Below are 22,482 nucleotides of genomic sequence, written 5' to 3' on the forward strand. Positions count from 1 at the left end.
TTTTTTTTTTTTTTTTTTTAAGGAATTCTCATCTCAAAGCCCAAGCACCTTGTTTTTCGTTGTGACATGCCAAGGTTTGCTGTCTGGTCTGTGTTGACTATAAAGCTGCCCTATTGTCTCTTTCTTGAAAATTGCCCTCGCATGGTGAGGCTGGTGGTCTTGTCAGAAATGAAAAATGTGTTATTTCAAGTACAGGAAGAAGCTATAGCAGCAACTAGCAAGTTAGGTAATAAACCATCATCTCAGTCACCGTGTAATCAAGCTCTTGGCTGCTCTGTCCTCGCTCTTGTACCTGCCTGGCTTTTGTATAATTGTCTACCCATCTTTGCTTCTGCTATGGCAGCATGCACAAAGAGATGTGAAGCTTGGATGGGTCAGGTTCGCCACCTCTTTTCTAAAAGTTTCAGAATAAAGAAGGGTAGGAACTGCAATCTGTAGTGAAATCGTTATCATGAAGTCTGTAAATTTGAATAGTTGCTCGTTAAGTGCTCCTTGGGTTGCAGTACACATAGCCTAACTTTGTCCTGTTCTTTTCAGCCAAATGGATTTATAACACCAGCCAATATGGTGACCTCCATCACACCCCTGAGCACAGAGTAAATGTTTCAGGAAAAATGAAGGGCCAGAGGGTGCAGAAATGCCTCTGCCATTTAGGATGAAGACATTTTTTTCCTTCTTCAGTCATTGAAGCAGAGGACCCAGGTGCCTCTGTAATAACATGCTTTTGTTCTTAGATTGAGATGGGCCACTTAAATTGTCCTTTCTGTGAGTGAAGTAGCCATGAATCATTGCTCACTATCATATCCCTAGATCATAGAAGGTGCCTAAACATAGGAGATACCTCAAAAACACCTTTGAATTACTGAATTCTCCTGATGGAGCTTTTAGATGGGGATTCAGTGCCTCTTCATTATCTCTTGTTATCAGATAAGTAAGTTGAGTCTTCAGAATTTTATAAAATCTTCATTATGTAAATGTCTTTGCTAAAGACACAAGCTGTCAGTTGAATGATAATGTAAATCACTTCACAGGTGTTTATTGAGTGCCAAGTGTCATCAAGGTGCTGGGCACTGCAATAAGCAAAACAAGGTCCTTGTTCTTACAGAGCTTGCTACTGAGTAGAGAGGGATACACAACAAATAGATGCTTGAACCTGAGAAGTTTCAAGTGGTGATAAGAGCTTTTGCGTGACCCTGAATTGGCAGATGCAGTTGGCATGGGTTCTTGTTGGCTCCTTTCAGTGTGGTGACATTCAGAAAGACTTTTCTGAATAAGTGAGATTTCAGTCGAGATCTTTGTGGTATGAAGGGACTTACTTTGTAATAGTGGAGAGGATGCACATTTTAGACAGGAGGAACAGCTGTCGAAAAGCCTCTGATGTAAAAATGGAGCTGGCATGTTCAAGTGACAGAACCAATGCCAGTGAGGTTGGAGCACAGAGGGGCTGAGGAGAAACCCTAATACCAGATCATAGTGAGCACAGTTTGCTGGTTCATTCCAGGTAGGATGGAAAGCCATCAAAGATCTAAGCAGGAGGAGCATCGTGATCTGACTTACTTTTCTCCAGGTTGCAGGTAAAGCAGGAAAGTCAGTGGGATGACAGAGTGAGCCAGGTGAGTGGAATAAATGCAGGTGGAATGTGATGTTCTCAGGTATATTTTAGTTAGGTGCAATTAATAGCACTTGCTGATGGATTCCACAAGGAACAGGGAAAGGCAGAAGTTGAGGAAATGCCTAGATGTGCCGGTAAATAAATCACCAACTGAAAGATAATAGGGGGCTACTGATCATTTTCGAAGACACAAGACACTGAGCAGACTACTCTGCCTTCACTGATTCCAAGGGGCAACCTTCATTGCCAAGCAGAGACTGATGTTCTGGAAGTTCCCCATCCCTGGATTACCTTATGTGCAGATATGTGGCCATGTTTCAATATGCCCGCAAATTCCAGTAATAGGAAAAGTACTCCAAACAGTAAACAGTCTTAAAAGGGAAATTAGAATGTTAAAACCAATAGAAGACAGAACATTTAGCCAACTTTAGAAACTATTGCACTTATGTGAGACAAGGCAGACTAGTTCATTTTCAGTCAGGCTGTTTCATGACATTTTCAGTTTGCCCAGAGTAATATTACTATTTTGATTGGTATTAACATTTTATCACTCCCTTTTCCTTAAATGTAAACTTTAAAAGGTTGTCTGAGTTTTAAGTGTGATTTTATTATATCCAAGAAGTATTTTTCTTTTTGCCATGCATAATGACAAGCGACTTGAAAGTCATTAGGAAAATGAAATTGTCTTTTTTAGAATTTTCTCTTCAGTAAACTTTTCTGGAGTACAGCTCTTTTCTGCAGAGTAGTAAAGGAACTATCCCACAGTTGAGTTGCCAGTAAAAACCTTTTGGTATCTTGATCATTAAAGAAAAGATGGGATGTATTCATTGGGGATGGAAAGGACATTAGTGAAACTGCATTCCTATCATAAATCACGCAGAATTTCACATCATACCACATCTAAACCCATCTAATGACAAGTAACTGATCTGCTATCATCATCACTAGATCTCCAGGGCAGTGAATCTCTCTAGTCCCTTTTTGTTTGTGTTTTTACAATCCCTAATAGAAACAATACATATGTTTTCCTCCCTGCAATTTATTTTTAGAAAATCTGGAAAATGAATCTCTTCAGTTCAGCCACATAACTCACACTAGCCTTAATGGAGAAAGGCGTCTTCGTGGAGTCAAAGAATAATCCCAAATGGATAAGTAAGAGCAGGCTGGAGCCATGAGGTGGGCTTGCTGCTGTGTTCATCATCATCTTTGTACATCCTTGAGTGGGACGCGCCCTGCCCACATTAGACTCCCACATAGCATGAATTGAAGAATTGGATCCCCTTGGGAGCTCAGTACCAAAAAGTCCCTTTTCTAGCTAGCTCTTAGGCCCCCAGATCTAGATAGGGTAAGGCCCTTTGCAATGCTTGTCTGGAAACCCCATATATTTTGGATCCCACCCACTCCCTCCTACTGTATTCTTTTCTCAACTTCATAGCAAAACTGTGGCGTCCTAGGTATTGTCCATTTAACCAGACTCTTCTGAGAAATTAGCAAAATTAATAATTCATTTCAGTCCAACTGGTATCTACTTGAGCCCCAACTGGGTGGATGGCACATCAGGAAGCCACTAAAGTACAGCTTTTCTCTTACTGGTTGAAACAGAAGTATCTAGATGTCTCTGTTCACAATATGACCTTGGACCACTATGTTTATCACTCCTTAGGGGCTGGGATATAATTGAAGTAAAATCCAAATGTCACTATATGTGCTGCTACTTCTTCCCCCCTTGGTGTAAGTATTGGTATGTAGAAGAATCTAACTATTGCTCTGGCACATCTCTGAAGACAAGAAAAGTTAAAGTGTGTTCACCAAAAGCAGCTGGTTCCAGCAGAGAGGTGAAAGAGGCTCTTGTTGCTGATGCCTTGGCCCCATTTTGCATGTAAAGTTTACCTGAAGCTCATAGGTCTCCTCCAGCCCATGCAAGTAGCTGCATACCCATCTCTCCCATGACATGGCATAAAGAGAGCTGGTACATTCAAGGCCAGAGGTGTTGGTTGTTAACCCATTGTGTAGATGAGTAACCTGTGACTGGATGAGTTGGGTGTCCTGTATGTAGTTACGTGGTCACTGGGTAGCAGAACCAGCAAAACCCCTTCCCCTAGAGCTCCTTGCAGGTCTAGGAATATGGCTCACTTTGCCCCACCCAAAGGATGTCTCTTATTCTGCCATGTAAGATGGGCACACCCCAACTTGCATTGACCTCTCCCTTGCCTTTATCCAGTGAAACTGGCAAAATGGGCAGGAAAAAGTAATCTTTGAGCATGAGGAAAAGACTCTGGCCACAGATTTTGCCAACTGTCTTCCTGCTGTGTGTGTGTGTGTGTGTGTGTGTGTGTGTGTGTGTGTATTTTCCCATGAGATTTGAAATAAAGGACAAGGTGTTTTCTTGTCATTTAAGGACCATGTTTTTAAGAGTGTACACTACCCTAGGCCTGGGTAGGAAGACTCATCTTTACTTAGTGTACTACTGTTTTCAAGTTTCCCTTGGTCCCCTTTCCTCTGGGCACAGGAGAGCGGTTAGTACTCCACTGTGTAAATGCCTAAGCTGACACTGGATGAGTTGGGTGACAATGAATGGGTGGCAGAACCAGGTAGAAGTAGCTATCAGATCTCTGTGCCTATAAGGTCTTTCTATAACCTGCTGTCTTTCTGAAATGACATCATGTTGTAAGCTCTGCTATCCTGGGAGATTTTACATCAGGGACTTCAGAATAGCTCTTGACTCTCAGATTGACAGGAACTATAAATCAGGATAAGATCACCTTGGTGTTTTAGTAAATACAATTTTGCAAATGTGTTTATGCCATTTCTGATGAATCACCAGATGCAGAGATAGTCATAGCACAGAGGAAGAGCATTTAAAGATGTGAGAAGGCAGTTACTTCCACTCCCAGCCCTCACTAGACACCTACCAAGAACAAAATACATGGAGCCCCTTGCCTTCCCCCAAACTCATATATTAAGCATGGTTCAGAAAAAGCTTATAATTTTAGTGATTTTTTTCCTTCTCTTCCTTGTTCCAAGACAGTGATTTTTTTTTTAATAAGGAAGTAATTCATTTATTTTCACAAAGAAATCCCTCCTCTCTTCAGGGGATAAGGCAAATGATTTTATGAGATAAAATATTCACAGTAGCTTTTAAGAAACAGTTAAACATATTTCTGTTTTTCCTACCTAAAGCTCTTCGCAAGGCAAGTCCGTAAACAAATCATGTTTTGTTTCTTATGACTTGCTCTTAGTGAAGAGAAATAAATAACTCAGGAAGTCTATAATAAGAGGGGGAGTGGTTAGAAAGCAGAGCGTTTGATGAGGCACCACCTGTTTATTTCATTGGGAAGTGATGGTCATTAGGAAGGGAATGGAATGAAAGGACGTTAAATATCTAAGCCTGGAAGATGTGGGAGACAAAGGCAGAGAAAACCAGCCTGCATCAGTGTCTCCTTCTTTGCAACCCTACTGTGGCCTGGCCTATGCCGACTCAGCCTCTTTTTGTCACTTGATTTATTTCTGGTTTCTATTTCCATGTGGCATATGCTTCTCTTCAGAGGCCCTTGGGAGTGTTTCCAATTGTAATTGTCAAAAATAGTTCTTCAAAGGGCACAGCATTCTTAGGAGAAGATGTACTCAGGGCTCTCTGTTTCCAACTGAGTTGCGGTTGACTAATGAAGGTTTGCAGAAAGTGTCTGAGTGAACCAGAATAAGGACATCATCCTGGGTAGGAAGTGTGTCCTGCCATCCCAGAAGTGCTGAGAAGTGGAGCTCAGGGCCTTTTCCATGAGAACCATAGCTTTGGAGTTCACTTCCTTTTTTGTCATGGATTCCTCTGAGTTATTTATGTCCTCTTTAAATGGATTTCCATGTCTTGTAATGGATGTGAGAGTCCTGACTGTTTGGAGGGAGGAACAGGGCAACTGGAGAGGCAGGAGGCGAAGGAATGATGTGGTGTGTCAGAGGCAGGGGTGACTCAATTCTACAAGCGAGGAATTCCTGGCAGGTAGTGTTCTGAAAACACAAATGGAAGTGAATAGGTATGGAGAAACCTATTACTAGAAAGGGAGTCTGCTGTCAGACTCCTCAATAGTATTACAAAATTGCTCATTTTATATCTCACACTTTCAGGCCCAGTCTTTGGTCACATATATCTAGCATTTCAATTTAGCTCTTGAGTTCTATTCATTTCTTTCACAGATCTGCCCAAAGTCATCCAGGTCCTAGCTTAATAAGTCCAGGGACCATGAGTTAATGCTTGAGATTTTCTTCTTCCAGCACCTGGTGAGTTCCATCCTCATCTAAATTATGACTGCTAAGTTCATGAAGGCCAAGTGCTCTCACATGCTCCTTTGCTTTTCATTTTCATGAAAGGAGGAAATGGAGTATGTGTTCCAATTATTGCCGGAAAACAGCTGTCCAAACAAGAATGATGCTGATGCTGAAGGTGGCATGTTGGCTTGGCCTACAGGTTTAATGCTTCTTAGCTGATGTGCCAACATTCAGCAGCAGAGTATGAACGATGTTGTGGATGTTGTTCTAAATTAAGGGAAGTTGAGATTGGGGCCGTCAAGATCAGCCTGTGTGGGGATCGTACAGTAACATAAGCCTGAGCATACCTGTCCAGAGAGTGAGGAAGGCCCTTATCTGTCTTGATGCCTGGAAGATTATTCTCATCCAAGATGTCTTGTGTTTGCTGACTTTTAGCTTTCCAAATGGTCTCTTCTACATCACTTTGACCACAATCCTTAGCCATAAGACTTTACTGGGCTTTCTCAACCAGCTCTTCCAGGTTGGATTTATTTATGGTTTAGTGATATGGGCGGCTCAGGACAGTTTGCAACATCCCTGGCTCAGGGTTGCAGCTGAAGTTGTCCATTCGGAGGTACTTCTTGGAGTCAGCACAGATACAGATCAAAATGATTTCCATCCATTCTGTGGTAGCACCATTATTCCCCAAATAATGGCCCTCATCCCTGGATCTATGCGGCTTGCCCTTGGATAGAGGGCAAAAGCCATGAGCCAGTGTTGCCCAGTGAGATCTATGGACCATTTTGGAAGTCCTACCAGAGCGGAGTCCTAAAGGGGGGCTGCCAGGTGCAAGGGTAGCTCATGTGTGGCATTTGGTCTTGCCCAAATTCCTTTGCCTTACAAATCACGTTGGAAGTCTTTTTCTTTTTTAAAGGTGAGTTAAGTCCATTTGTGTTTATTCATATGACATATTTGGTGTCATCTCTGGCATTTTGTAATTACAGTGTTGGTATTCTGTCATATTTTCTACATTTCTAAGGTATATATTCTCTGCTTTGTCTTTATATCCACCTACATGCACACACATTTGTGTAATAACATATGGCCAAAAATATACTGAATGCTTAATTTTAAATATTTATTAAAGTACAAGACATACTGCCGTGAACTCCCCTCAGAATACTCCTCCTCCTGAACCCATCATTCTTGCCACTTTCTGAAGCAGTTGTGCAAGTCCTCTTTCATGTCGTTAGCTGTGCTGCCGTGGCTGCCTCAAAGATCTCAATTGGTACAAAAAGTCTTTCATGGTCGTTTTGACTTTGGAGACGAGTCAGAAGTCACACGGTGCCAGATCTGGTGAATGAGGTGGATGAGGACACACCGTAATGTTATTATGAGCCTGCTCTTCCTTTGGATGGCAGTTGGCAGCAGCTTTCACTGTATATTTGATCACACTTAATAAAGACACCCACAAAAGAGGACTTCCAAAACTGCTACCAAAAGGAGCAAGAATGACGCAGCAAGCGTGTTCGGAGTAAGGGGGACTTTCCAGAAGGGGATTAATGATAATGTAGATTTGTTTTTTACTGTAATTTTAAAACATTTAAATGTTCACTGTATATTTTGATCAATTGTGTGTGTGTGTGTGTGTGTCTTTTTGTGTATTTGAGAAGTTTTGCATTTTTGTCCCAGTGGTCACATCTGTACTTTCCTTTTTTCGTTTCCTTGGTCCCTGGCCTGAGAGTAGTTGGAGGGAAGAGTAGACAGGGAAGCTGGGTGGACTGTGGAGCCTCCAAGGCTGATCTTTCACATTCTGTTCTTATGGGGCCCTGGCTGGATTGCGTGCCCTCTTTGACCTTAAGACTTTGGCATTGAGATCTGGAGGGATGTAAGTCGCTTGTCAGTGGAACCTTCGGTAGCCAGTGCAGGTTGCCTGCATTCCTTCTCCCAGCCACTGTCGTCCCAGAAGCAGTGAGTGGAGTGACTGAATGGAGTCCTCTGTGACCCATGCAGGTCCTCTAACTCATGTGGACTTGAATGCGCATAGAGCCACCCGGGAATCGGCTACCATGCGGATTCTGGTGCCTTGCTTCCGGGGAGGGTCTGGCATTCTGTAGCTCTAACACATTCCCAGGTGTTGTCAAAGCTGCTAGTTTGTAGAGCACATTTTTAGTAGCAAGGAACTGAGCCACTGAATTTTGTCTATTTTTGCTCTGCTATCTCCAGTACACCCTGGGCTTGTGGTCCTCAAGTGGAGTTCCTGGGGAAGGTGCATCAGTGGCACTGGAACTCGAGTACATATTCCTGGGCCCCACTCCAGATCAACTGAATGGGAAACTCCGAGTGGGCCGAGAAGCCTGAGTTTTACCAAACCCACTACATGATTCTGTCGTACATTGCCACTAACCGGACCTGGCCAGACCTTGGTAGATCTTTAGGGCTTGTGTCTGGCTTTGAGTAACTAGACAGCTGAAACTAAGTGGCTTGAAACTGTAGGAAGAAATGCAAGAAATGCAGAGTTGAGCAGTCTGGGACAGGTATGACAGGCCTACAGTCTTCAGGAAACCCAGCCTCTGCCTTTCTGCTCCACTTTCCCTTGGGTTTGGGGCTCTCATGAGTTTTCTTATAGAATATTTGCCAGGGCCGGGGATTTAGTTCAGTGGTTCTGCTGCCTGCCTTGCAAGCACAAGGACCTGAGTTCAATCCCCAGTACCAAAAAAAAGAATATTTGCCAGAACTCCAGCCATCACATTCATGCCCACGTGCCACCCTCTCTGCACACACACACACACACACACACACACACACACACACATTTAGAAGTGAGAGTCTGGTGGCCCTGTGCAGGTCACTTTACAGGAGCATTGACCATGATTTTCCTCTGCTGTTTCCTTTGACACTTGGCATTTGAGCTTATTTTTAACCCAATTTTGATGTGCAGTGATATCCAATTGGTAATGTTGGAGCACCCAGGAAAAGCTAAAAGAGGAGGAGGGGTAAAAGCCCCTGAAATGATCAGGCAACATGGAAAAAGCAGCTGTCAAAAGAAACATACAACTGCCCCCCCTTCCCTGTAATCTCACCTTGATGAGCCTGGAATTTATATCCCACTGGAAGTGGAAGAGGGTCTTGTTCCCCTATGAGCTATATCTACACTGGCAAGGAAAGAACTGCCTGGCCTGATATATTAGCCAGATGTCTATGGTCCTAGCACTTTGGGAGGCTGAAGCAGGAGGGTCACAAATTCAAGCCCAGCCTGGGTGACCATCTTAAAATACAAAATAGCTAGTGATATAGCTCAGTATCACAAAAAAGAAAAGAGGTTATGTATTAAAGCACTAGAAATATACCCTGCCTCCCCAGGACAACCACTGTACACATTTTGGGGAGTGTCAGATTATCAGTATACTTTTCTATAGTTTAATTGTGTATTTTTTTAGACAGTGATCATTTATTGCTTTTGTAATTTAGAAAAAGTTATTGTAGTGAGAAATATGTCTTTGTAAAAAATTTAATGTTTAAGTGTGACCGAGTTTTGAGAAACACTTAAAATGTTCTTTTTTAATGTGCTTTGGGATCTGAGTCATGCTGTGGGATGACGGCTTATGGGCAAAAAACAATAATCTGGGACTATTTCCTACTTGGAAGGTTGGAAGATGTAGTCTAACCAGAACTTGTGTGTTTAGATCATCTTTTCCAAGGTAGTTGAGGTCTTCCTGTTATTAGGAAACAGTGTGTGTGTGTGTGTGTGTGTGTGTGTGTGTGTGTGTGTGAGATTTCTGCCTTTTAGGTACTTTCTGTATGTTTTCAGATTTTGATCATCAGTCTGAAAACCTCTAAGATTTTGACATAATTGCAAAAACAGCTCTGGATATCTATCCAGCATCCTTGCTGGATATTCTCTGGGGCAGGGGATAATATGTATTCCTCCTTTGCAGCAATTACATGTACGGGTATTACTGTAAATGAGCTGCATACACAATTCTCCACATGTGATCTTGAAATGTGACCCTTCTACCATAGCAGTGAGTATGCTAAGTTTTTCCTTTTTCTCTGAAGGCACAGCATGTCTCTGATAACAAGACTTGCGTATTTGTGTCCTAACGTCACACTGACGTCTGAAAAGCAGCCCTGCCTTCCCCCCTGGCTTCCAGAGAGGGAAGCTCTTCTCGTAGATCACGAGGGACTGCTACTGCTCTTTACAAGTCAGTCCGATTTCTTGGCTGTCGACCCCTTTCCGCTTCCATCTTTTTAAGAAGCCTTTGTAATGGTTGATGCTTATAGCAGAAGAAAACATGTAGTATCTAGGAAGGGCTGGCATCTGCAGGAAGTCTCATTTCCTGCAAGGGGAGGCCTCGCTTATTGTGTGCTGCATCTTTGGACGCCCCTCCATCCTTTCCAGCTGATTTGCACGTGGGCCCATCCCCATGCCACTCCCATTTCTTTGTCTTTATTCATCCCAGTGGCACCAGTTCCAGCTCCACTGTTGCTGTGCGAATCATGTCTGGGACTTTGTGGGTAAGGCAGCTTACTACTCTGGGGCCTCTCTGCTTGGAGCTGTTTCTCCCATTTGCTGTCTGCCTCCTCCCCCTTTTCTTTACTCCCTTCCTGGGCTGCAGTGTTGCTATATAGAAATTGGACTGAAATACATTGAAACAATTATTGGTTGATTTTAAACAGAAGTCTGAGGTGGTTTACAGTGGTACCAAATGGAGATGCATTTTTACATGAGGCAATTGTTTCAATCTGTAGACAAAAGATGAAGCCTCAACCAGTAAAAAGGCAGAAAAATATCCTCCAGCCTGGATAATGTAAAAGGATTGTTTCCTCTGTTAACCTGTTTCTCAGAGGCTATAAGTTATTACACTTTTTAGAATTGTATTCCTTGTTCTGTAATTGAAGGGAGTTTCAGGTTTTCTTTCTCTCTCTCTCTTCTTTGAAAGGAAAAGAATAAAGTCAGCAATATTTACTTAGGGAAGTTGTGTGTTTATTGAACACCCGTTGTTCCTGCCTTTTCCTTCCTCTCTGGTGGTTGGTCCTGTGTCCATGAATTCGCATGCATCATGCTGAAAGCTCAACGGCTTGCCCCTCTGTAGCAGCCTCTCATGTCCCAGGGCCAAAAGAAGAAATAGAAAAGTCTGGTGGAGAAAGGGAGTGTGTGTCGTCCATGAGCCCACAGGTGCCATTTCGAGGGAGCATCTATCTCAGCAACACTCCGCCCCTTCAAGCTCGCGTATTTGGTTTCCGGTCAGACGTTGCCATTATGGGTTTGCTGGGGGAGAACCCATGAGAGAGGGAGGAAGGTGAGCTAGGCGGGCTTAATAAAGAAACAAGACATGGAGTTTTAAGAGATGCTGGGAGTGGAGGTCAGATGGAGGCTTCTTATGGCAGCAGCAAATAGCCCCAGGACCTTCAGGAGACCATGAGGCCACCATGCAGTTGAGTTTAGAAATGGATGTTTATAGAATGGCCTAGAGACATCAGCACAAGCTTCAGCTACACAAGCAGCTTTTTTAGGGAGGGAGCAGTACCCCCAGAGATGTTAAAGTAGGGGCAAAACATCTTGAATTCGTGGAGGGAGTCTTGCCTTGTTCAGAAATGTCTCTTTGGTTGACTGGTTTGTTGCAGTCTGTTTTAAAGAAGGTGGGATCTGTTTAGAGCTGAGCCCCAAACCCACAGAAACCATCTTTCTCTACCAGGATGAATTCTATTCCAGAGAGCTGAAGTTTCACAAATGCATTTCACACAATTTAAACCAATGTGGATATAAATGATTCTAAGGTGGGAACGTTCTACGTGTTATTTATTTGTCTTGAGCTGAATATCCCAGACAGCTGTATTCTGTGAGCCCGTGTGTCACTTCTCGTGGTGAAGTTGCTCTTCCTTTGAGATTTGACTGAGTCATGCTGCTGTGCTGGTCCATTTCAGCCACCACTGGGAATTTTCTAGTTGTGTGCTGTAAACCCAAGTATCACAGTTGCCAGAGTTGTGCCAGTGAAGACAGAGGTTCAAGAGGGGCTCACCTAAGAACAACAGAGGTCTATATGTCTCTTTAATATTTCTCAGCTGATCTAGAGGATGTATTGTTGGTCAAGTTCTCCCTCTCCTGTCCTTGCCCTGCTGCTTGGCTTGACTCAGCACCCACATTTTACTATAGATAGTGTCCTGCTCAACCTGTCCATGGTAAAAGTTCAGAATTGCATTAGCAAACTTCCTCTTGCTATTATGAAATGCATGAGAAAAATCAACCTGAGGGAAAAAAGATTTATTTTGGCTCAGAGTTCCAGATGTTTTAGTCTATGGTCATTGATCCTGTTGCTTCTGGGCCTGTGGTTGGGCAGAACATCATAGCAGGAAGCACATGGTACAATAAAGTTGCTCACTTCATGGTGGCCAGGAAGCAGTCAGAGGTAGAAGGTGTGAAGATAAAATGTATGCTTCAGTGACATGCCCCTGAGGATCTACTTCTTACAATTAGGCTCTACCTCCTAAGTTCTCACTGCTTCCTAACAGCCCATTGAATTATGACTCTATCAAGGGATTTATCCATTCATGACTCGAGAACCCTCATGATCAATGACCATCTAAAGTCTACACCTCTGAACATGGATATATTGAGGCCCAAACCTCCACCTCATGAGCTTTGAGGGGGGCATTTAAAATCCAAGTAATAAAAAGAACAGAGTAGTCTGCTTCCCTGACCCTACTATTCTGCCAGCCTGCATGTCTGAACACATCTCAGCCCTGTCTGATGCCCCTCAGATCAGACCCTGCTCCCAAGTCTGCTGAGCTTTCTTTGGGAAGCTTTTGCCGAATAGATTGAATAACATTTTTACATCTTTACCTGGCTTTGTGGTTACTTTTCAGAATTTTGGCACTGAGAACACACAGTATTTATTAGGGAGACTTGCATAAATGGGAAAATTATAGACAAAAATCACTGAATGGAGTAATACACAATTCAGTTGTGCTGTTGGATCTGGTGGCATATGGGTGGGCATCATTGAAAAGAGGTGAGGTCTGAAGCTCAGGGAAAGTTTTGTCCCTTCACTTAGGAGGTGGCTTGGTGAGTACTCTCTTTAATATCTTTCAGTTGTAAATACAGTGCGTCTGACAATGACATTGAGCTTAAGAAAAGCAGAACTGATTACTGTGTAATTATCCAAGGGTCTTTTCTTATGAGTCAAAGATAAGTTAAAAACAATTCTGTTGGACAGAATTTTTTTTCACTTTCTGGTGCACAGCTTGATTCTTGGATAAATAAGTTTGCTGGATAGTTGAGTTATGGACTATCTCATGCTTTAGAAAAGTGAATATGAGAAAATTACTATTTGGAGGAAATTTATGGACCTCCAGCTTCTCTATCTGCCATACTCAGACAGGAGGTATTGAACTTCAGTCCAAGTAATAGATGTGCCTGGAAAGGAATGCTTCATTTTCATGTTTCTTTGAATATGGGCAGAACCTGCGGTGACAATGGGTCTTCACTGCACAGAGACCTTTTGAAATTTAGGGCATAAATGAAGAACTCTAAAGTCCACCCTGCATACATTGTGTGTGAGAACACAAGACTATGTTGCCATGTCCTGCAAAGGCTGCTTGCAGATATGTTCATGGCCAATAACTCTGTATTTCAGAAGCCACAAGGAGAGAACAGATTGATGAGTTGTCTGAAAAGTTCTTCTTTTCCAGCATATTTTTCTCTTCTGTAGTTTTACACTAACCACATTCTACTTTCTGGTTGGTTTTATTCTTTAAAATCACAACTGGAAAATCTGACTCAAACTGAATCATTCACATAATAATTTACATCAAAACAGATACAGTGTATTAGTGAGACTCCTGTTGCTATAACAAAACCCTGAGATAATTAACTTATAAAGAGAAAAGGTTTGTTTTGACCCACCATTTTGGAAGTCTCAGTCCATGATCAGCAGGATCCATTGCTTTTGGCCTTAGTAGGGGAAGAGAGCAGCCAGCCCATGCTGCCAGAAGCATATGGTATGGCAAAACCATTGACTTTTTGGCTAAGATGAAAGAGAAGAGGTGGGGCTGGGTCCCAACTATCCCCTTAAGGCTATGTTCCCAATGGCCAGAAACCCTCCCACTTGGCCCATCTCTTAAAGTTTCTACCACCTCCCAAGAGCACCATGCTGGGCACTAAGCAAGGAGTGGACTAAGCAAGGAGAAGTGTACATTTATGATCCAAACCATAGTAGATAGATGGGTTGATAGACAATAGGTGAAGAGATTGATAATTCATAGATGTAGGAAAAGATTGATTAATCTCTATGAAGCTGTAAATAAATACATTAGTATAGATCTATATTGCATGACAGACTAAGGTTGCCATTGTTAATGAGTAATTTGTTTTTTATTAAGAGAGCATCTAATAAAAAATAAGTAATATAGAAAGAGCTATCTACTTGGAGTTTTTTTTTTCTACCTACAATATTTTTCACTTAAACAGAATTGATAATATTTGAGGTAAATTTTAGAAAGATTCTTCTGTATAATTTACAAAATGTAGCTTTATGAGAGTTGACACATTCTCTCTCCAAATGGCAAGAGCCAATATGAAAATTTCCACCTCAGCACTTTCAATATATCAAACCCTGGGGTATAGTAAGAAGTCTACCTATATTTTGTTTGCTCAGAACAAACCCCTTAGTCAGGAAATTGAGAGCTACCAAATTGAAGACTTACTTGGCACAGATCCCAAGAAAGTGCTCAAGACAGGGAACTGTACCCTAAAGTCTCTGTCATTCTTATCATGCTGCACACTCCAGTGTCATCCACACTCAGCTATTCTCATTGGCTGGGCCACTAGAGACTTGGGGACAGAGGGACTGGAACAGTCTATTGACACTTGCACTTTGTTGGAGGTCAGTGTTATCAGAGTAGGTGGTTGTGGGCCATTTATTTTTGGGTAGACGGCCTCTGAGAAAATACAGTAAGAATCTTCAAGCTATTCCAGCAGATCCCAGGATGGGGGAGCAACAACATACAGAAAGGTTAGGACACCATCTCACTGACAGCTATGGCTCCCACCCCAGATGGGCCATTCCCCTTAAGAGTGTCAGCATGAGGTAGCAGGAAACTAATAAGGGCCACAGCCTTATTTAAAATAAGTAACTCTTAGGCCAGGGATTTAGCTCAGTGGTTCTGCTGCCTGCCTCTCAAGCACAAGTCCTGAGTTCAATCCCTGGTACCAAAAAAACAACAACAACAAAAACAAGTAACTCTTTAAAAAGCTTATAGAGTATACTAAAAGAGAAGCTTGAAAAAAATCAACACATAAAAACAGGGGTATAGAAAAAGTCTCTTTCACTCCTTTTCCTGATCCTGCTTTGCCCTTTCCCAACACAGCCTTGTTTCCCATCTCTGGGGCCTTCCAGAGATTTCTGTGTACAGAAACATTCATTTGCTGGAAAATCAAACCCAGTACACTGGCCCATATTTTGCTTTACTCACTTAACAATATACCTTAGATCTTACTCCACATCTTCACAAGAGCATCCACCTTATATTTTAACTGCTACAAAGCACAGATGTACTTAGTTTACTTAACTAGTCGACCTTTGATGACATAAGGTGGTTTCTAGGCCTCAGGTATTACAATGTGGAAATAAAGAACATATTGCACACATCTATAGATCAATCAATAGCTTCATTAGAGCTATGCACAGTGAAGTTGTTTCCTCTCTGTTCACCATAGTATATTATTTGGCATCAGTATTTTTGCAATAATAATAGTGAACCTTTCTGAAGTGATTACTGTGTATCAGATACTGTGCTAAGCACTTTATGTTCATTATTATTGTGTTATATCACTGTGGCATTTATTATAAGTAATATGTTATTTGATGATAAGATATAGTTTTAAAAACTATAATGTACCTATATATTCCATAAAATAAATGATACAATAAATGAATAACTTTAAAATAACCATTCATTATATTATCACCTAAATTTTTATGGATGAGGCTGGCTAGTTTAAAGTAGTGGTGGCAGGATTTGAGTCCAGGTCCTCTGGCTTGAGTCAAGGTACTAAATCATCCACTCTATGGATCACTAGAGGACATGCAATGTGAGTTCCTAAGGGCACTGCTGAGCCTAAGATAGCAGTGTATACAAATAGAGCTCTTAACCAGACTTCAGAGGCAGTCTTAGCAGGAAGATGACGATCATTCGGTGAAAGTTTGAGAACTGTGGCCATATCGATGCCCCAGCTCCCTGGAGGCACTGCTGCAACCCCACCAGCTTGCCTCCCAGACAGTAGACTTCAGTACATTAGACATGGGCTTGTTAGATACTTTGAACACGACTCTCATTTTATCTTTAGAAGAAACAAAAGTATTTTCTGGAAGCAGCAAGAAGCAGCAAGGAGAAGCTCGTGTGACTCAGTCTGCTCCTCCAGTGGCTCAGAAGCCCATTAAAAGATTTCTTCCTGATGGAGACAGTTCACCAAAAGCTGACTGTCAGTCTAGTGACCTTGCTAAGCCCACAGAGAGACGACTTCCAAGCTTCCTGAGACCTAGAGTCACTTTGCCTGGGTTCCTTTGCCCCTCACAAGATTCATGCACCTCTCCAAGAGAAGACAGTGGTGCTCAGATAGAAAGAGAACTCCCCAAAGGTAAGGAGTGAGGATAGTGGTCAAAAGGATTTTTTTCTTAATTCTTTTGTGGAAAATGGAGCAATGTCTTCCTGGGCACACAAGCCTGTGGTCCCTAGACTCAGCTCATTGAGGTGTCAGAGAAGAGAGGAAGCAGAAACTGCTCATAGGGTGGGAAATTTAGACCTCACAAGCAGCCAGAAGGCAGCCCCATGTGAGTCAGAGGCTCCAGTCCTACTGTGCATAAGGCTGGAACCTCCAGCTTTAGCTCTGGAAATTGTAAGAAGCTGGTGCAGCTATTCTAAAGCAGCAGGTCCACCAGGCTGACCGAGCACTAGCAGGGACAGTGGCTGAGGGTTATAACCCTACATATTGCCAACACTTGACATGCGCACACTAGACTTGACAATGCCCATGGGGTAGACCTTGTCACAAAGGAGGGAACCAAGTGTAGGCGTCATCTCTCTAGAGGTCATTTTGCTGGCCATTTCAGGACAGTGCAGTGGGTGGTGACATCTAAAAAGGAGGCAAAAGTGGGGGCCAGGGATTTAGCTCAGTGGTTCTGCTGCCTGCCTCTCAAGCGCAAGGTCCCGAGTTCAATCTCCAGTACCAAAAATGAAAAAAAAAAAGGGGGTCTGTGGCCCCCAGTATGTCAATAGGATTATTTAGATTTTCTTTCACTCTAAAAATTTTATCACTGTAAAAGTTCAAGGTGTTATGGAGGACAGAAAGAAAGATACAAAATTATATTCCTTTGCATTGTGAAAGTTAAAATGGCTGTGGTCACGTATGAGAATGTCTCTTGGAACTCCTTAATCCCTAGCTCCTCATTCATCAGTCTATTAGGGAAGCAATTATTAAACATCTACGGTGTGTCATATATGTTGTCAGGGCACCCTACCCTTCAGACTCTCAGTCCAGTACAGGACAGAATGAGCAGCATTACTCTGTCTGTAGCATGATCTTCTAGGAAGCTGAGGATGGGCTGGCACTCTGATAGGGCCTAGTCAAGGTGTCTTCCCCCTAAAAAGGGTTCTGATCAAGAACTTGAAATGCTATTAGAGGTTTAAAAATTGGGCCAGGAACAAAGAGCATTGCAGGCTGAGGGAATGACACACACAAAGCAAAGAGATGGAACACTCATGGCTGATTTGAGAAACTACAAGGGGACCAGGGGCCAGAGCACAAGAGTGAGGTCTGGTGTGAGGGACCACACCAAGGGACCCACGGTTCAAGTGGAAAGACCCTTCTAAAACCAATGCTGGAGTCTAACTGAAGGCAATGAGGCTTGCTCTGAAAGACATTGATGTATAAGGAACACGGTAGACAGTGGCAGACAGCTCTCAGCTTGCGGAAGAGAGGATAGTGGACAGTCCCTGGTTAGGAGGCCATAGATGTTTTGAATTCAATGGGTAGATCCTTGTTATGGAAGTGAAGAATATGGGAGAATTAGAGCTCACCCTTGGGTTGCTGATCCTGGTAATGGTGAGATGGTACAGAGGGATGCAAAGAAAGTGTGGTTAACCTTGTGAGCTAGAGAAAGTGTTCACAAGAAGACAGGGAAACAGATAATGGAGGGGAAAATTAATTTGTTAAGGAGGGACTTTGGAGGTTAATGGGTAGGCCTGGGCTAATCTGGGCTGATAGTTAGACATGAGCTAACTTAGGCTGGTGAATATATCTGAAGAGGAGGTGGGCCAATGGGGAAATCCTCCAGAAGAAGCAAAAGAAAATGCTTGGAGTTATTAAAGAGAACGACGTGAGAATGTCTAAGTAGTGGAATATTCACTATGAGGAACCCACACAAAGTCTGGACAGCTTGGGCCTATCAGAACTAGGGTACACTGATGGTTGTTGAACAGAGGTAGTACAGCTGGCCTAGCCAGAGAGGATCTAGGCATGAACCATGACAATGACAGCAGATTCAGATAAGCTGCATCCTATGGTCAATTGAGCCTCCTGATGCCCACTTCTGCTTTTTCAGAAGATCCAGCTCTTTTTAGGCACCTGGCTTGGCACTGTGGAGCATGATGTGGTCAGCCCTTGAAAGGGCCACAGACTCATGGGGTTAAACATCATATTATGACCTAACTTGGGTCCCATGCTGTTGAGTGGGTAAAGGATGACAGAGGTAGGGACAGGTGCTATCTTGGGGAAGGGAGACAGCGCCCTAAAAACTATGACTCAGCCTGGAGATGGGAGGCCACTGGGCAGCCGAACTAAAGGGATTTGTGGAGATGAGAATGCAGATGACGTAAGGAAGACTTTGTGCTTGGTCAGAGTTGATAAGGCTGTAGTTGCCTGGGGAAAGTGCAGCAGGGAAGATAAGGGGGACTCAGATGGAAAGGGTGAAGTAAGGATAGATAAAAGGATCTATCCTTAACTTTCCAGGCTGAGGCATTGGTCACGAAGTGGCCAGTGAATTCATACTGATCTCCCTCGACCACCCTGAAGTACTGAGGAATCAACTCATTTCCTGGCCTTTTCCAGGAAAGAAAATCAAAATGGCCACAAGGAAAGGCCAAAACCAGTTTTGAGAGAGAAATCATTTGAATTACTTATGCAAAGCCAGTGGTAGACTCTGACAAATTAATGGGAGAGATAAATAATTGAATGCCATCCCCCATCCTTATATCATTAGTGTAGCAAACATGAGACAGATTAATATGCTGTCTTGAAGCAACCCAACTGTAATAATTGTACAGGACACACTTACTATGAAACAGAGAGTGGAAACGTTTCTGTGCCTTTTGAGCAAAGGCACTGTAAGCACCAGAAGCCAAGGAAATACCTCCATGGCATAATTAGCCAGTCGTGAAGTGTGGCTGACTGAGTGCTCCTCCCTGTGACCAGGGCAACCGGGAGGGTCTGTGATGAGGCACAATCTTGTTGACTTAACGAGGCCCATTAATAACCCACTGGCGTTTCTATTTTCAAAATTGTCTTCTGTGTCTAATGGCATTGAGGAGCCAGGCGAAAATTACTCAGTGCCCTCTAAATGGAATTCTAAATCTTCTCTCCTAGGAGATTATACATGCTGTGACTTGGTTGTAAAAATAAAGGAATGTAAGAAGAGTGAAGACTCCACCATGCCTGAGGTCTCACCAGCACCCCCCTCACCAACATCCCTCAAGGGACCTGTGACCCCTGGTTTGTCAGAAGACAGTCCTGATCCTCAGGAAACACCTGCAAGCCTCTTGACTTTGCAGGTAAGGCCTGCTGAACATCCCAGCTTGATTCCCACCAAAAGGAGGGCATTCCTAGGGAATGGAGAAGAGATGTACAGCCTCATTTCTGCCTCAGAGACTGGAAACTGGGCTCCCCTTCCTGGTGGCTGTGTGACCCTGACAGGTTCCCTAATCTTTCTGAGCCTATTTTACCATTTGAGTAATAACACTGACTCTACGTGGTGAGAATGAGGATCAAATACTATTAATAGTAACAACGATCATAGCAATGGCAGGTGCCCAAAGGCTGCACCGGTCACTGAATAGGCATCAGTACCTTTGGTCCTCTAAAGACCCCTCACGGGCAGGAGCCTCCCTAGGTTGTCTTTAAATCAAGACACTGAACCTTTGCAAGATTGCAAAAGTTGACAAAGTCATATGGCCATGAGTTGAAGGATATGGAAGATTATTTGGGGCACTTTTCATGGTTATAGAAGTAATACGGACACATTTTTTTGAAGTTATAAAAATTAGGAGGGCAAAGAGCCTCAGAGAAGCCCCTGCTACAGTGTATTGTGCAGCCACCCTCAACCTTGGTATGTTGTCAGTCTCCCTGGGATTGTAGAAATGGCTCCATTGGCCAACTTGGTGCCCCCAAGCATCCTGAGCCACCAAGAATTTCCTTGGAGTAAAGCAGCGGTCACACAGGGCATTCACAGGAGCTCTCTTTCCAGGCCTGGATATACCTATATACCCATATACACCGTAAACCCGGTGATTGGTGATTGTGGCGCTAGTTAGGTAGTGGCTAGCATTTGGTGAGAAAAACTCCTTTCTTGTCGCAGCTGCCAGAGACAGAAACGTGATATAGATAGAGGCCACAATTCCTACCCTGGGGAACTCTGAGCTCCCAGTGGGTTGAGAAAGGAATGAAGTAGAGTAGCATTTCCATCATTCCCAGTACACTCAGTGAGCCTTTGCTCAGCATCTGGTGTATGCAGGGCTCAGGGAAGTATCTCTGATCATGAGATACAATATCAAGGACATCATTTGCTCATGCTTTCCAGGAGCTTGAAGCCCAGCATGCAGATAGACATGTTACATGAGGTGATCTGTGAGGTCCCACGATAATCAGGCTGAAGAGAGGAGATCCATCGGGGCTTCATGGGGCAGATGGAACTTGAACCAGTGGGGGTAGCTGTGGATGGTCCTTCAGGATATGGGACACCTTGAGTACAGACCACCAGAGAATAGGAAGTTAAGATAATGATGGGCAAAGAGAGTAAAGTATGACTATCACAGCTGAAGATCACCATGTGCTCTACCAAGGTACTGTGAGCCTCAGTGTTTGCATCTTTCCAATGGGAATAAATACATCTGAGTTTTGGAATCCATGTGAGTATCCCAGGAGACAGTTTATCCACACAGAGGACCCAGCCTAGTGTCTGGCATGGTGGCAAACTGTCTTTTGCAGCAGACTTGTGGCTTGGTGCATGGATGTGGGTGGGATGAGGCAGATGTGAAAATGTATGGGCTTCTGCTCTATTCTATGGAGCTCATAGAACCATTTTTATGTAGGTAGATATTTCCTCCTAACTCTGTCTACCCAGGAGCAGGAGTGGTTTCCTAGAGCCACAATGACAGTTTTTCCTGAAAAGGCCCATTTTTCACCCTGGAAGTGGGATGCTTCTCAAAGTCTGTGCCTTTGAAGGTTCCAACCCCAGCAGAAGCAGGTGATTCATTGTACCTACCTCCCACCCTTACCCACTTACTTTTGAATTTGGGATGCAGGGCCTATTGGCAATTAGGCAGTTGTCCTTATTGAAGGACAAATGGGAAAATGTTGGCCTTTTGCACTCATGATCTCAATGTTCATTACTGCTTAACGCTGTGAAGTGGGGCCCTTGGTGCTGGCCAGATCTGACCATCAGGACCTGTGTTATCAACATGTCTGTTCGCATTTTACACAAACTCATGCGAAAAAATGAAGTATTTTATATGCAGCTTTTAGTTTCTGAGTGTCCTGCTTGATTGGCTTCTGCTGACTAAATCAGATGGATGTGTTACCTTTTGGTATCATTTCCCTTAAAAATAAAATATTTTCTTTGCTCTATTTAGGAAGCTCTGGAAGTCCATAAACCTCAGTTCATTTCCCACTCACAAGAAAGGCTGAAGAAGCTAGAACACATGGTACAACAGAGAAAAGCTCAGCGGAAGGAGAGCCCGGGGCAGAAGCAGAGTCTCCTTCCTGTCCGCGCCAACAAGAAGCAGTTCACCATTCCCCATCCTCTTAGTGGTAGGCTGAAGGTGGTGGGGGAGATCTAGAAAGGACCAGGGGACAGGAGTGCTTGGGGATTAAGTCTTTACCTATATTCCCACTTTGACAAATGTTCCCACTGACACAGGCAGAACCAATCAAAGCCTGTTCTGAGAGCTAGCTTGTTTTGTGGGATTACATAAGGGTATCAAACTCGGCAGAAAGAACTTGGGACACCAATTTACCATTATAGCTGGGAAAGAAGCCACACACCACTGTAGCAGCCAGGGTAGCAAGTTCAAATTCTTGGCTCCTGCCTGATGTTTTCTAGAGAGCCCCTTTGACCTTTATAGATTGCAAAACAAATCACAGGGCAAGAGGTTGACTCCAGCTTGTCTACATCAACATTCGTCATCCTGAAACCCCTTCCTGCTGTGAGCTCAGGGAAAGGATGTCCAGTTTGCTGAGCACTGTGAAGCCAGGGTTAAGCTGACCCTAGGAGGGAGGGCACTCACTCATGGGTGAAGGAGTTATCAGGAACCTTTCCTGGGCCAGGCACCATGTGGAGGGACTGGGGATGCCATGGTGA

The 22,482-nt window shown here is 43.4% G+C and overlaps 1 protein-coding gene across 8 annotated transcripts in view; it reads left to right on the plus strand.

Annotated features, from left to right (window-relative positions):
• The window catches only part of CUNH10orf90 (chromosome unknown C10orf90 homolog), an 80,915-nt gene that overhangs the window by 31,398 nt on the left and 27,035 nt on the right, over positions 1 to 22,482 (plus strand). For 7 of the 8 annotated variants that reach the window (XM_010620908.2, XM_010620863.2, XM_019207108.2 and 4 more), the window contains exons 4-6: positions 16,200 to 16,490; positions 19,494 to 19,678; positions 21,755 to 21,932. In XM_010620908.2, coding sequence (XP_010619210.1) covers positions 16,200 to 16,490; positions 19,494 to 19,678; positions 21,755 to 21,932 — 654 coding nt within the window. The remainder of the gene's footprint in view (positions 1 to 16,199; positions 16,491 to 19,493; positions 19,679 to 21,754; positions 21,933 to 22,482) is intronic. The other variant, XM_010620948.2, reaches the window with a different exon arrangement.

This window comes from Fukomys damarensis, unplaced genomic scaffold (genome assembly GCF_012274545.1).
Source record: "Fukomys damarensis isolate Sample0158 unplaced genomic scaffold, DMR_v1.0_HiC HiC_scaffold_8, whole genome shotgun sequence".
Taxonomy (NCBI): domain Eukaryota; kingdom Metazoa; phylum Chordata; class Mammalia; order Rodentia; family Bathyergidae; genus Fukomys; species Fukomys damarensis.